Raw genomic sequence first — 14,450 nt, 5'->3', positions numbered from 1 at the left:
AATTAAAATTAATTTTGCCTATTTCTTTTTATATTTAACATGGGGCTATTAGAAAATTTTAAATTGCCCATGTGGCTTGTGCTATATTTTCATTGGACAGCACTGTTTTAGACACTACTTGGTTCATTGAAACCAGTAACTCAGCAGCCTGTACTAGTGCTTTCATCTAAGTGTTAGTGTCTTTCTTTATCTTTCTATTCCTATGACCCATCACCTCCATGCTTTTTAACTCTTCCCTAGACCACTAAGATAGATGCCTACCTAGCCTCTCTCTGTGGTCTCCTCCAGACTCAGTGGGTTCTCTCTACCTCCATCCACATGGTTAACCTTCTCCAGTTCAAATGTCTCCATTCAGTCAAAGAAGATGAGTTAATCTATAGGAGCATGCTGGGAAGTATCTGAAACATAGAAAGATCTCCATCTTCCTTCCTATCTCCCTTCCTTCCTTCCTTCCTTCCTTCCTTCCTTCCTTCCTTCCTTCCTTCCTTCTTTCCTCCTTCCTGCCTTTTTTTCTTTCCATCCTCTGTGACTCCTTATCTGAAATAAGCAGCAAGAACTTTTGACTGTTTTATTCCTACAATGTCTCCCCCATTCTCTGAGGGTCAGTCTTCCCTTCATGCCTTTCCCCATCACTTCCCTCAACTCAGAATGACTTCTACCCATGTTGTGTCCACAAAGAAGAGGTGCTTTTCCATAGAAAACCTCTGGAAAGGTGTTCACCTAACTAGAAGTAGTTTCTCCTTTTCAGAGCCCTGTATACCTTGCTCACATGTACATATAGTCTCTAGTTCTGCCTGTAGGGGAATAGGCTCCTTAAATAATAATAGCCACTATGTCCAGCCCCATACTACGCATGCATAGTGTTAGATCAACATGTTAACTATTTTGCAGAGAAGAAAATGAGATGCAAGTGAGGTCAACATGTTAGCTATTTTGCAGAGAAGAAAATGAAATGCAGATTCAGATTACCTTTCCTGATGATGGCTACTCCAAAAATAAGTGGCAGAGTGGGGGAATTATGTTGTGTTTATTTTTTTATTTTTTTATTCAGAGGCTAAAACATTTCCACTGTCTCTTTCCAAGATAATGATTTACCAGTTTTAGGAAGCTTCATATCTTCTCTGTGAAATCACCGGTACCATATAGAAAGCACATTTGGTATTTCTCATCTGATCTGACACACACACATAAACACACACACAGAAAACCCACTCCCTCTTCTCAGCAAATAATAAGACAATGAAAATTATGTTCAGAAACGCACCCCTGTAATTTCAAAACAACTTAGGTAAACTGAAAAGTTATGAAGAGTGAAATTTCAAACACTTTTTATTCTTCCAATGATGTGGGTATCATTCACGTTATTTTTCTCATCTTCATTCTTAGAGTTGAGGAAACTGAGGCTTAGAGATGGTGAGTACCTCATCTAAGGTCACATGGCGGTAGGAGTGGAGCAAGTGCTTGAACCAAAGCAACTGATGCAACATGTAATTGAGCTCATCACCAGAACTCTGGAGCCCTCTCTTTGGGAAGGTTCCAGTGAGGACTCAGGTGTGAAGAAAGTCTAGTATCTAGCCATGGCCCCCTGAAAAGCAAGCTCAGAGGTGCCATTATAGCATAACACCTATGCAGGCCCATTAACCTCATCTGTGTAGTAGGTATAATTTCATTTCCATATCTACCCCATAAGCCACCAAATATGTTTATAAAGAAAATACATGCATACATATTCTACGGTAATACACACAAACATATGCAAGAAATTGTTTTTCTTGCTATTCTTGACTTGTTATGTATGACCCTAGGGAAGCTTCATACCTTCTTTGCACAATCTATGCTACGGTAAAGAAAGTATGTTCTAAGGAGAGTAGGTGTATGAAGGTGTCAAAAAATATCACCTATTACATAACTATATTAGCACATTTCATAAGCTTGAGAGGCTGACAAAAGCCTTTTTTTTTTTTTTTTGGTTTGTTTGTTTTACCAACCCCGACAAGTTCCTTACTGTGACAAAAAAGTAATAAACTCTGACATGTGTTTTAACTCACTTTGTGTGGTGAATATAGAGACATGGAGTGCCAGAGTGGAAAGGACACTCGGAGAACATTAAATATAAGCCTCTAATATCAAAGAGGAGAAACCTGTGGCCCATAAAACATCAGTAACATCTCAAGGTTACAGAGAATCAATGGCAAAGCTGGGAGTCAGAGGGCAGCTCCCCACAAGCCTAGCCCCTTGCTCTTTGAAGTTGCTCTCCTCCCACCAGGGTTTGTGTGACAGGCTTGGCCAAGTGCACGTGTGTTGTCATCTGTCCTTTGACATCATATGACTACTGGTGATACTTACTACTGAGAAGAGACTCTTTATTCATTCAACAACTATTCACTCAATTGTCCCTAGGTGCCAGGTACTATTCTAAGCATTTTGGGAATAAAGAATGAGACAAAGAAGGCCCCTCTTACAAGAAGCTCACATTCTATTGACAGAGGCAGATAGTGAACAAATAAGCAAGAAGAAGGTATCCGATAGAAACAACTTCAATGCAGACTCTTCAGGAAGGATGAAGCAAGTTAACAGTAATGAAGTGAATACTTTAGTTGTATGTAAAATCAGAGACAGCTAAGCATGGAGAGAGGAACAAGGCTTCTGGGTAGAGACAGCAGTCAGTGTATCAGGTCTGAGAGGTGGGGCAAGCTGGGCAAGAAGCAACAAAAAGCAAAGTGGGGCCAAGTCACTGTATTAGTGGGAGAACAGGGGCTGGCAGAGGCCTGTGGCTGGCAGAGCTCTGCAGGCTACAGTTAGGAGTCTGGGTTTTGCTTCCAGGCCAGAGGGAAAGGTTTGGAGCCATGGTTATATAATCTAATTTTGCAAAGATTATCACTCTGGCTGCAGGCTGGGATATCCGCTGTGGAGAAATGGGGCATGGGATGGTGGAAGACAGGAAGCAGGAATCTACTGCACTTGTCTAGTATGGTGAGGAGATGATGAGGGTGTGAATGGAGGTGGTTGATGTGGAATTAGAGAGAAGAGACTGGAGAATATACTGAATGGGGAATGGAGATGGTGAGGAGGAAGGAATCGTAGGTTTTGGTCTTAAAAAACTCAGTAGATGAAGGTAGCATTTACTGAAATGAGAAAGATAAGCAGATGAGTGGATTTGCGTATTTGGCAGAAATGGGGAGAGGAACATAGACCTAACTCTACGCTCTCAACAGTGCTACCAGGAGTAGGTAAATGCCATAAGTTACAAATAAATAAAGTGCAATTTAGAAAGTAGGTGTGCCCACAAGCTATGAAGAGGCAAGCTCCACAACTGAACTCTTTGAATGGCCACACCATGAGATTGGGAGAACCTCTATCAGTACCTAAGGGACCTAATGTTCTCCTTGCCCGCTGATAATGTGATAAAATACTGGCTAAAATAACAGCAGTGTCTAGAGGGCCTACTCTGTGCCAGACATGGCATCTGTCTCATTAAATGTCACACATAAGAAAACTGAGGCTCAGAAGGCCCGTTTAACTTACTTAAGGTCTCACAATGAATAAATGAAGAGAAAACATTGAAGACCCAATTTCATGATTCCAAAATCCATGTTCTTTCCATTCTGCTGCCGCTGTACCGTATCTTAATATTAGAACATTGTATTCTTCTTCCTATATGTGCATTCCTTTATCCTTGAGATAAAGGGAGTGGACATGGGCTTTCATAAAGTGATGGGAAAAATGCATATTTTATTTTATGTAGTGTCTGAGTGTTGATTCTTGGGCAATCAACTTTGATTATTTAAATAATTCATGGTCTGAACAGCAACTCAATTGTGGTCAGATATATACCATCTGTTGACTTTACATAGGATAGTTTTTATTTTTCCTCAGATTCATATCAACATCTTTAACTTGATTAAGGTATCCACCTTGTTGGTAAAACCCACCCACTTCTAATTTTGACTTCAAGTCCCCAGTGAAATACCAAGAGTAAATTACTAGGACATTAGGAAAGGTGGCTTTGGCTTTCATGCACTGTAAATTGCACTGGCTTGATTCATGTGATGATCTCTTTATTTTTGAAAGCTGTGGCAAACGCTTAAAAACACATTTTAGCTGTATCACTTTAAGGGTAACAAAAGTCCCTCACAGGAAAAAATGGAGGGCCAAACCCATTTCCAACATGAATTATAACTGACTTAGACACCAGAGTCTAAGGGCCTAGACTTTGAGTTAGAAAGAGCTTGGTTTGACTCTCGACTCTGCCCTGTATTCACTGCATTGCTTAGGCTAGTTGACTATTCATGTAAAATTTTGAAGATGACATTGTCATTTAAAACATGTCTGTATACCTGTTCCATTAGAAGATAGAAGCAGATTTCCCTCCCCTGGAATGTGGGCTAGTCGCAGTGACTTTTTCTTTTTTCTTTTTTTTTTTTTTGAGATAAAGTCTTATTCTGTGACCAAGGTGTGCCCTCCCTTCCTTCCTTCCTTTTTTCTTCCTTCCTTCCTTTTTTCTTTCTTTCTTTCTCTTTCTTTCTTTCTTTCTTTCTTTCTTTCTTTCTTTCTTTCTTTTATTTCTTTTTCTTTCTTTCCTCTTTCTTTCTTTTCTTTTCTTTCTTTCTTTCTTTCTTTCTTTCTTTCTTTCTTTCTTTCTTTCTTTCTTTCTTTCTTTCTTTTCTTTCTTTCTTTCCAGTTGAGGTCTCACCTGTTGTTGAGGCTGGAGTGCAGTAGCACAATTATAGCTCACTGCAGCCTAGAACTCCTGGGATCAAGCAATCCTTCCATTTCAGCCTCTAGAGGAGATAGGACTACAAGTGTGCCCCACCACACCTGGATAACTTTTTAAATATCTTTTGTAGGGTCAAGGTCTTGCTTTGTTGCCCAAGCTGATCTCCAACTCCTGGTCTCAAGCCATCCTCCCACCTTGGCGTCTCAAAACTCTGGGATTAAAGGTGTAAGCCATGGCACCCAGTCCACTTGGGTTTATTATATTCTTGTTGTACATAAAGTAGAAATAGCTTTTTGGTAAATATATATATATATATATATACATATATATATATGTATATATATATATATATATATATATATATATATATAATCATTTGATGCAGAAATCCCATTACTGGGTATATAACCCAAAGGATTATAAATCATTCTGCTATAAAGACACATGCACACGTACGTTTATTGCAGCACTATTTACAATAGCAAAGACTTGGGACCAACCTAAATGTCCATCAGTGATAGACTGGATTAAGAAAATGTGGCACATATACACCATGGAATACTATGCAGCCATAAAAAAGAATGAGTTCACGTCCTTTGCAGGGACATGGATGAAGCTGAAAACCAACATTCTCAGCAAAGTAACACAAGAACAGAAAACCAGACACCACATGTTCCCACTCATAAGTGGGAATTGAACAATGAAAACACATGGACACAGGGAGGGAAACATCACACACTGGGGCTCATCAGAGGGTTAGGGGAAAGGGGACGGAGAGCATTAGGACAAATACCTAATGCATGCTGGACTTAAAACCTAGATGGCGGGTTGATAGGTGCAGAAAAACACCATGGCACATGTATGCCTATGTAACAAACATGCACATTCTGCACATGTATCCCAGAACCTAAAGTATAATAATAATAATAACAATAATAATAATAAAAAGATGATAGGGAGCATAATTTAAGAAATAAGTTAAAAAAAAAAGTCAAATACTACCCTGATATTTTGTCTTCCAGATGTCATGATGTAAGTTTGTGGTTTTAATTCTGGTGTGGAAGAACTGTAGACACTGGGGATCAGTTCTACCCACATGTTTGTGTATGTTTAAGCGTGTGTCTGTGGAGGCGAGGGGTGGTTAAGAAAGAAGGAAGGAACAAAGAAAAAGATGAAAGAAAGAGGGAATTAAGAAAGGAAAGAAATATGGGAGCAGAGGTGGTGCCACAGACTGCAAGGATTGCAGCTCTCTGACACAGACCTCCAAGCTTTGTGAGCATGGTGAAAGTGGGCCACAGCAAGAACGTAGTGGGTGAAGTAGCCAAAGCAATCTCAGCTCAGTTAATTGGGTGACAAAGAACAGAAGCACCACCATGAATCAGAGGGGATCCAAGGTGGTCACTCAGCCTTCCACACACAGCCCCGAATTAGAATGTGAGGTTACAGAGTGATATAAGACATGTTTCTTCCTTCAGGGAGCTCATACCTTTTTCCAGGTCACTAGGCATAGGGGTGACCTAAAATGTCTATGTGCTTAGCAAATTATTCATATGAAATTATTCATACCTGGTTTAGCCTGACTTACATAAACTGACATTACCCTTTGGATTTGAAACAGAAAGAGAATCCTCTGCTTAAAATCTTCCGGTGACTTCCCTTTACTCTTAGAATAAAATTCGCAGTCCCAGGCTTTGTAAAATCTGGCCTCTGGATACCACTTTCCATCATTTTCCTCCCACCCTTGCTCCTCCTCTAGCCACACTGGCCTTTTGGCTATTCTTCAGCCTGGAATCTTCTGCCCCAAAAAGGCACCTGCCTCATCCTGTCCCTTCACTCAGGGTCCTGCTGGATAGCTCCTGCACACTGGGAGGACTTTCCCACCACCTCATGTGAGGTGCAGCTCCCCACATCCACTGATACTCTAGTCATTTGTCCTTCTGGACCTTTCAGCATCACTTTCATCATGCACTGATTCTGTGTGTGTGTCTGGGGGGGGGGGTTGGGGGCAGTGGGGGGATGTTTCTGTCTTCCCTACTACAAGTATGCAGGCAAGAACTCTGTTTTTTCAGTGTTTTATTTTCACTCCCCAGTGCCTGGCACAAAAAAGATACTCAAAAATGCCTAGTGTGTGAAAGAAAAATGTTAATTCTGCTAATTGATCTTGGGTGGTACAAGTATTGAGAAGAAAGCATTTTTAGTTTTGTGAACCCTAGAGTATCTTGACATACTGTTTCTTTTCTACCTGTAATTTGACTTTTCTACATCACAATTCCTTACTCAGATTTCTAAACTAAATCATTAATTTTTCACATGTGAAGGGGAATATTGCAAATAAACAGAATTAGTATGCACAAGTGCATTTACAGAGCTGTTTGGACACATAAAGAGTATGTGATGAATGTATATACCACTATGGACAAATATGACATAGCATATACTATATAGTATATACATCATATATTGTATATATGTATATTTATCCATACTATATACTACATACTATATACTATCATACATACACATATATATTTATCCATACTATATACTATGTATTATATAGTCTAGATTATTATGTATGGTATATATAGTCAGTTAGCTGTATGCTCACTAAAGTATCAGTAATTAAAGAAAAAAATTCAGAATTTTAAAATACTTTAAAATAAACAGCATGCTGTCCCTTTAAATTCCATTGTAACATGACTAGGTAAAGCAATTGACTGCAGGTGGAAACCACTCTCAGCTGCATGAATGAATTAATAGGAATGGCTTTTAACCAGCATGTTACTGGTAGGTAAACAGAGGTTCTGTGGTGCTGTAGGGCTCTGGAGTCTTAGGGCTCCTGAAGAACTTACACAATCCTCACGGCAATCTTGCTTCCATGACTGAATCTTGGGGATGAGACATGACAGTGCTTGGGGATGAGATTATCTACATTGAGTTTTCTAATCAATTCTGTTACTACATAATTATTACAATTATTCTATTTACATTGTTAAAATAGAAATAAAATTTCCCTTTGTGCTTGTTTCCCATTATGGAACACATTTTGGATGTTCCCTGCTGCAATGGAAGCTACGAATAAGGACATCAGTATTTGTTGAATACCTATTATGTACCAGGCATAGCACAAGGAGTTCAGACTAAATTGTTTCTTCCATCCTCAGATCAACTGCATGGGTTCAGGATTTTCATGCAAACTTTTAAAGTGGTGAAATTGAAACTGTAGAAATTGAGCAACTTGCACAAGGTCACATAACTGGTAAATGACAGCATCAAGCCCTTACTCCCAATATGACTTGCTGCCAGACCCATGCCCTCCCACTCAAATAAGGCCAGGGACAGTGAGGCAGCTGAGTTAGGAAAAGAACACATTTGCAAAGTCAATGGTGTAGCCAAATTGATATCACAGAGTGCATATGCTAAAAGAAGTCCCATAGTCAGAATGAACATACCCCGCCATTAGTCCTACAATTCAGCCAAACCCAAACCTTCAAAAACTAGAAACAACGCAATGAAAAGAGGGAAGGGCATTTCTGGAGACAGGCACCCAGAGAACAGTGCTGAGGTAGCACGTGCAGGCTTGACAGGCATGGAGAGAGAAACACACATAAATATAAACATTGACTCTGGCAGGGCAGCACCCTCTGAGGATGCTGGGTAAAGGGACACGAACCGGTACGTCTGATCTAATCAGCCCTGCAAGCCTGGCTGAATCTAAGGAGAGTACAATAATTGATTTTCACAATGCTGATGCTGAGTCATCAAGAAAGGTTACATTTTATGTTCAGAATTCTCTGTTTAAGAAGGCATGGAAGCGTGTAATCCATTTGAGAAAGATTTTCATTTTAAATAGTTAAAAATTCTTTGGAAAGATTTTTGATGCTTAAAAGGATAAGTGACAGTTACCTGGAAAATTAAATTACGTGGAACAACGTCTTCCCTGAAGATCCTAGATCAAGGAGGCATTCTGTTGAATTTAGTTAGGTTTCTATGATTTCCCCTTTGTTGATATTTTATTCTCCATTTTTTCCCCAGCCTTTCAAACTTCTTAACTTCTAAGTGCTGGAATGTAAGCTTCTTGAGGCTAGAGATTATAACACCCTTTCTTAGATACTTCAGATCTTTTGTCCTTTTTTCTCCCATGAAACAAATGATGAACTGACATTCACAAAAAAATGACTGACTCCCAGGAAACACATAAATTTTGATGAACCCTATCTTAATTTTACAGAAACTCTTGAGTCTTGGTAAGCAGTTCTAGAAGTTGTTTTTGTTGTTGTGTTTTGTTTCGTTTTTTCCTTTTCAAAGCATGTTAATAACTAAATCATCCATTTACTGTAAAAAATAACCGTGGGAAAATAAATAAATAAATTCATATACAGCGTTAGTTTAATTTTTTCTAGAAGCACACTTTACTTATAAAAAGAGTCATTTCCCCTAAAGCCCCTATTTCTCAGGCTCCGTTCATGCCATGAACCCACAGGCTTGCCCTGCCTGCCTTGCTGGCCTCCCTGCCTAACACTGCCCCCTTAGGCATCCAGGTATCCTCCACCCCAGACATAACTCATCCCTCTCGGGTGGGTGTGCTGAGATCCTGGTGCCTTATCAAGCTCTATTCTCTCTCCCCAAACTAGCATTTCCCATGGCCACACTTTCTATGTCAAGCTCAAATGCTCTCTTTGAGGCCCATTCCTCTTCAGATGTTCTTCATTCTCACAACTGTTGCAGGGTGGGTGTTGGAATCGTTTTCTTTATGATGAGGAGAAAACCTTGAAAGGTGACAGAACTCACTCCAGCTTCCATGCTGAATTTCAGAGCCAGGATTACTACATAACCAGACCCCTCTTGTTGTGTTTCTCTCGAGTGCACAGTGACTAACTGTAACTATAGCCCCCTTCTTGGCAAATTTTCCTTTGCCTAATACTCCAGGTCTGAGGGTCCCATCTATCCCACTGTGGTCATGCATGCAGAGGCCTTACCCGGCGTGTTGAGCAGGCGGGACCTCCTGCAGTGGTAGGCCACCTCCTGCTCACAGTGCTCAGAGCCGTCGATCACGGCCTCCAGCTGTTCCATGCTGCCCCCGTAGTCCAAGGCCATGGCATAGGGCTTCTCAGGGTTAGCGCCCCGCACTCGGGTCAGCTCTGTATTGTTGTGCTGCACGGATGTCCAGATCTTGTCCTCTGCCCAGACAACACAACATAAAGCAAGAGACGTTAGAAGCAATGTCAAAAATGGAGCATGTGAGCAGTGTGATGGGCCACTCAGCGTGCAACATTAATCAACACCCCGGTACCGTATGGAGAGTAGAACAGAGAAATTGTGTTTCCCCATGGAGCTCCACCAGACTTAGCATGGGGGTCAGTAATCTTAAGAGCTCAATTTGCGGAGCCCTTTTCCCACAGGCTCTACAGTAAGCATTTAATCCCATGATCTCAGTTAAAATTGACAATGCCTAAGTTGGAAGTGAAGCGATACCGCTATGTCAAAAATGAGGAAAATGTGAAGGAAAATTAGGCAACTCACCCAATATCCCACAGTTAATAAGTGACTAAGCAAGGACTTGAGCCTAGGATGTCTGACTCCAAAGCTACTGACACACTTCCTCACAAGAGAAACACTAGCATGTTTTCAGAGAACAATTTTCTCAGAGAACAAGGTCGAGATTATGTGATCCACACTCTGCATGCAATGAAGTTAATTGTAGGGTTTTGTTTTGTTTAGTATTTATTCCCCATATTACCTCTCTTTGCCAAAAATATTTGGGAAGGTTTACAATGAAAGAGCATAGAGATGAGGACCTTTAAATCATGACGGAAGGACATATTTTGCCTAATAGGTGAAAGAAGGTAAGGCAGTGAGAGAGGGGAGATATTTGGGCATTAGAACATGGGAGATCTGTATTTGAAGCCTGTATCTGCCAACAACAAGCTTGGATAAATCACTTCCTTTTATTAAAAAAAAATTTTTATTTTTAAAGAGACAGGGTCTCTCTCTGTTGCCCTGGCTAGAGTGCAGTAGTGTGATCATAACTCATTGTAGCTTCAAATTCCTGGGCTCAAGCAATTCTCCCACCTCAGCCTCCCAAGCAGCTGGTACTACAGGCATGAGCCAACGTGCCCAGCCCCCTTCTCTTTTCTGAAGCTTAGTTTTATAGTCAGTTAAGAAAACAACAACAATTGCAACAAAAACAAGAGAGCAATACCCTGGTAGCACTGGTAATATGGAAAAGTGACCACAAATACAAAGTTGCAAGGCTCTATCTGGGATGTATCAGACACTCTGTAGTAATAACCTAGGCTAAAACATTTACTGCAATTGGACATGCAATTTAATTCTGAACATCCTCTCAAATACAGCAAAAGAGGAAATAGGAAGACTTGAAAAGCTTTTGTCATCTGAGAATCTTGCCCGCATAATTACATCATTACTCTTCATAAATTCTCAGAGCTGAAAAGGAACCTAGCATAGAAATCATGTGGTTTCTTCCCTCCCCATCCTCTTAGTCTTACAAATGGAGAAACTAAGGTCCAGAAAGTAAAGAAATGACCCGAGGCACATCCATGAAACAGTAATGATGAGCACATACACTGAAAGTCACCACGATTAATTAGCACAGCTACAAAGCAGAAGCACAGCAGTTGGCATGACTGAGCTGAAAAGAGAAAAGAATAGGCCACTTGGGTGCCCTTTGTTAATGCTTTCTCCCTCACTAGCTCTGTACACAACTTGGGACATGTTGTTTCATCTTTCCAAACCTCAGTTTCAACATATTAGAAGCAGGAGAAAAAGACAGTATGATTTTAATTACCTCTAAAGGATTTTCCAATTCTATAAAAGAAAATACTTCTTGCAGCATGATATGGTTTGGATATTTGTCCCTGCCCAAATCTCAAGTTGAATTGTAATCCCCAGTGTTGGAGATGGGACCTGGAGGGAGGTGTTTGGGTCATGGGAGCGGATCCCTCATGGCTTGGTGCTGTCTTTGCGATAGTGACATCTGGTTGTTTAAAGTGCATGGCACCTTCCATTCACTCTCTCTCTTGCTCCTGCTCTTGCCATCTGAACTGCCTGCTCCCACTTCACCTTCCACCATGATTCTAAGCTCCCTGAGACCTCCCCAGAAGCTGATGATAGATGCCATCACCATGCTTCCTGTACATCCGGCAAAACCATGAGCCAATTAATCAAACTCCTTTTCTTTCTAAATTACCCAGTTTCAGGTATTCCCATTTAGCAATGCAAAAATGGCCTAATACACAGCAAAAAATTAAATTGTGCTCAAACATTCTGACTTGTCTTAAGACCATTTCCTAAAACCAGCCCATTGATGACCCACATGTCCCCAGTGTTTCACTGAGGCAAGGTTATGTTTTATTTTTTAGAGACAGGGGCTTGCTATGTTGCCCAGGCTGGAGGACAGTGGCACGATCGTGGCTCACTGCAGCCTTGGCCACCTGGGCTCAAGCGATCCTCCTGCCTCAGACTCCCAAGTAGCTAGAACCACAGGTATGTACCATCACACTGAGATAATTTTTAAAAAGTTTTTTAGAGATGGGCTCTCATTATATTGCCCAGGCTGGTCTTGAACTCCTGGCCTCAAACAACCTGTCAAAGTGCTGGGATTATAGACATGAGCCACCGCATCCAATCTAAGATTATATTTTCTATAAAGTCTAAACAAGTTGATGTTATTTGCTTTTGACTTTAAAAACAAAAATAAGACATAATTCATGTTGGTAAAGATAATAATATTATAAAAACAATTAACACAGAACTTTTAAAATGTTATTCATACCAGTATAGACAAATGCTAATAAAATAACCAAAAATCTTATCCATCAATAATGTGATATTGTAGAGGGAGAAATAAAGATGGACAGTTTTGAAATGTCCATGATGCTTATACAAAGAAGACAAGGAAAACCCTGTCTAATCTATAATACTAAATGTTGTGTTACTGGTTTACGCTAGCACATTTAGCATATATTATCTCCAGTACTCACAATAATCCACCACACACAGTGTGTGTGTGTGTGTGTGTATGTGTGTGTGATCATATGATATATATATAACTGACATCACAAACCTTAGCTTCAAACACTGTACGAGGGACAGGAGAAATGATTGCTTGAAACCTAGAGCCCCTGAGTTGGCTTTTATTTTGAATCTGCCCTATGTCCTCTGATTATTGTTCTCCTGGGAGACAGCAGGATAAAGACTAAAACAAGGAAGTAAATGTATATCATTTTTTCCACCTGTATCATCTGTATCTGTCTCTTAGACTTGTCCCCAGTCTCAGTGCATCCAATCTGATTCCAAAATTGGTCTCCACATTTACTAATTCATATAGATTTATATTTCCTTCTAAGTAAACATAGATTTTCATATCCATATATTAATTCATCTGATTGTTCATACATTCATTTATTGATTTCCTTATTCATTTACTCATTGAATTGCTTTACCAATATCATATTGTTTTTGGCAATAAAGAAAATAAAGTTGTATTAGAGAGTCAATCTTTCATCTTAAAGCCACTAATATTATTGTCGTAATATTTTTCCTGGCTTCCTATCTTTTCTTCCTCAGCTGCATTGGTGGTTGTGTAGATTTAGCCCTGCATCCTGACTAAATATTGAAAGGTCAGGTGTTAATGCCACTGAAAGAAAGTCAGCTGTGGTGACAGATACTCCTGATGCCTGCTCTAGGCTAGGGAAGAGTGGTTTGAGCTGGAGAGGTTTATGTGACGGTCATCTTTGAATGATTTTTTAACAAGCAAAATTCATTTTGACCATCCTTTAGATGGGTGAGGAGGTGGAGATTCTCTTTTAAGTGGACTCACACATGACTTCAACGAAAATTGGACCCACAAACTTAAATGTTCAAGATGGTCAAGTTAGTTGGACAGTGGAGGTTAGTGAACAAAGTATGGGCTCTGGAGTCAGCAAATCTGGGTTTGTGTGCCAGCACAACACTAACTGTGGGAGCAACCTTGATGAAATTATCACTTCTTCAATGCCCAGTTTTCTTATTGGTAATATTTGAAAAGCAGCAATGGTACCAATAAGACCATGAAACAGGTTGGCTTTAGAAACAATCCTATTCGGATTGGAATCTATGTTCTGCTCCATGTCAGCAGTAAAGCTTTTAGCAAGTTTCATAACATTTCTGAGGTTTCCTCATTGGAAAATGGTCATATTTACACCAATCTTTGCATCCATAAAAGTATTATAATGATTTGGTACACATAGACTATCTGGCACTCAAATGAGTAAAGACTCTAAACATTAGAAGTTTTCTACAACATTAGAGTGAGGGCTTGGACTTCATTCCTTAGAGGACTGCAATGGGGAGCATACTCTGCAAATGAGGTTACCAAGTGTGATGGACTGTGATTTCTTGTAATATAGCTGCTCCTGTATATACTAAATTATTACCACCTTGTTAAGTTTTTTTTTCCACTATAGAATAGCCCTATGTATCTCTGTCTTTATTTGTGTCCTTTGCATTTCCTGAAATTCCTTCAAGATAATTTGCTCTTTAGTACTCATGGAGCCAGAAACCTGGAAAAATATTGCCCTCTGATACTACTTTTTGCTACCCAGTTCGTTTTTCTCTTTCATTACTTCTACTGCACACCACTACCCAATCCCACAATTAGACACATAGCCTCTTCTCTTTCACTGCTCAAAGGCGTACATGTATTGACTAACCCAGATCAATTCTTTTACTT

General features: G+C 39.9%; 1 protein-coding gene across 1 annotated transcript in view; it reads right to left on the bottom strand.

The window, feature by feature from the left end:
- The window catches only part of CNTNAP5 (contactin associated protein family member 5), an 870,373-nt gene that overhangs the window by 262,742 nt on the left and 593,181 nt on the right, over nt 1–14,450 (bottom strand). The window contains exon 13 of the mRNA XM_031008908.2: nt 9,697–9,897. Coding sequence (XP_030864768.2) covers nt 9,697–9,897 — 201 coding nt within the window. The remainder of the gene's footprint in view (nt 1–9,696; nt 9,898–14,450) is intronic.

Source organism: Gorilla gorilla, chromosome 11 (genome assembly GCF_029281585.2).
Source record: "Gorilla gorilla gorilla isolate KB3781 chromosome 11, NHGRI_mGorGor1-v2.1_pri, whole genome shotgun sequence".
NCBI classification, from domain to species: Eukaryota; Metazoa; Chordata; class Mammalia; order Primates; family Hominidae; genus Gorilla; species Gorilla gorilla.
Note: the sequence above shows the minus strand (reverse complement) of the source record. Positions and strands in the feature narration are given on the sequence as shown.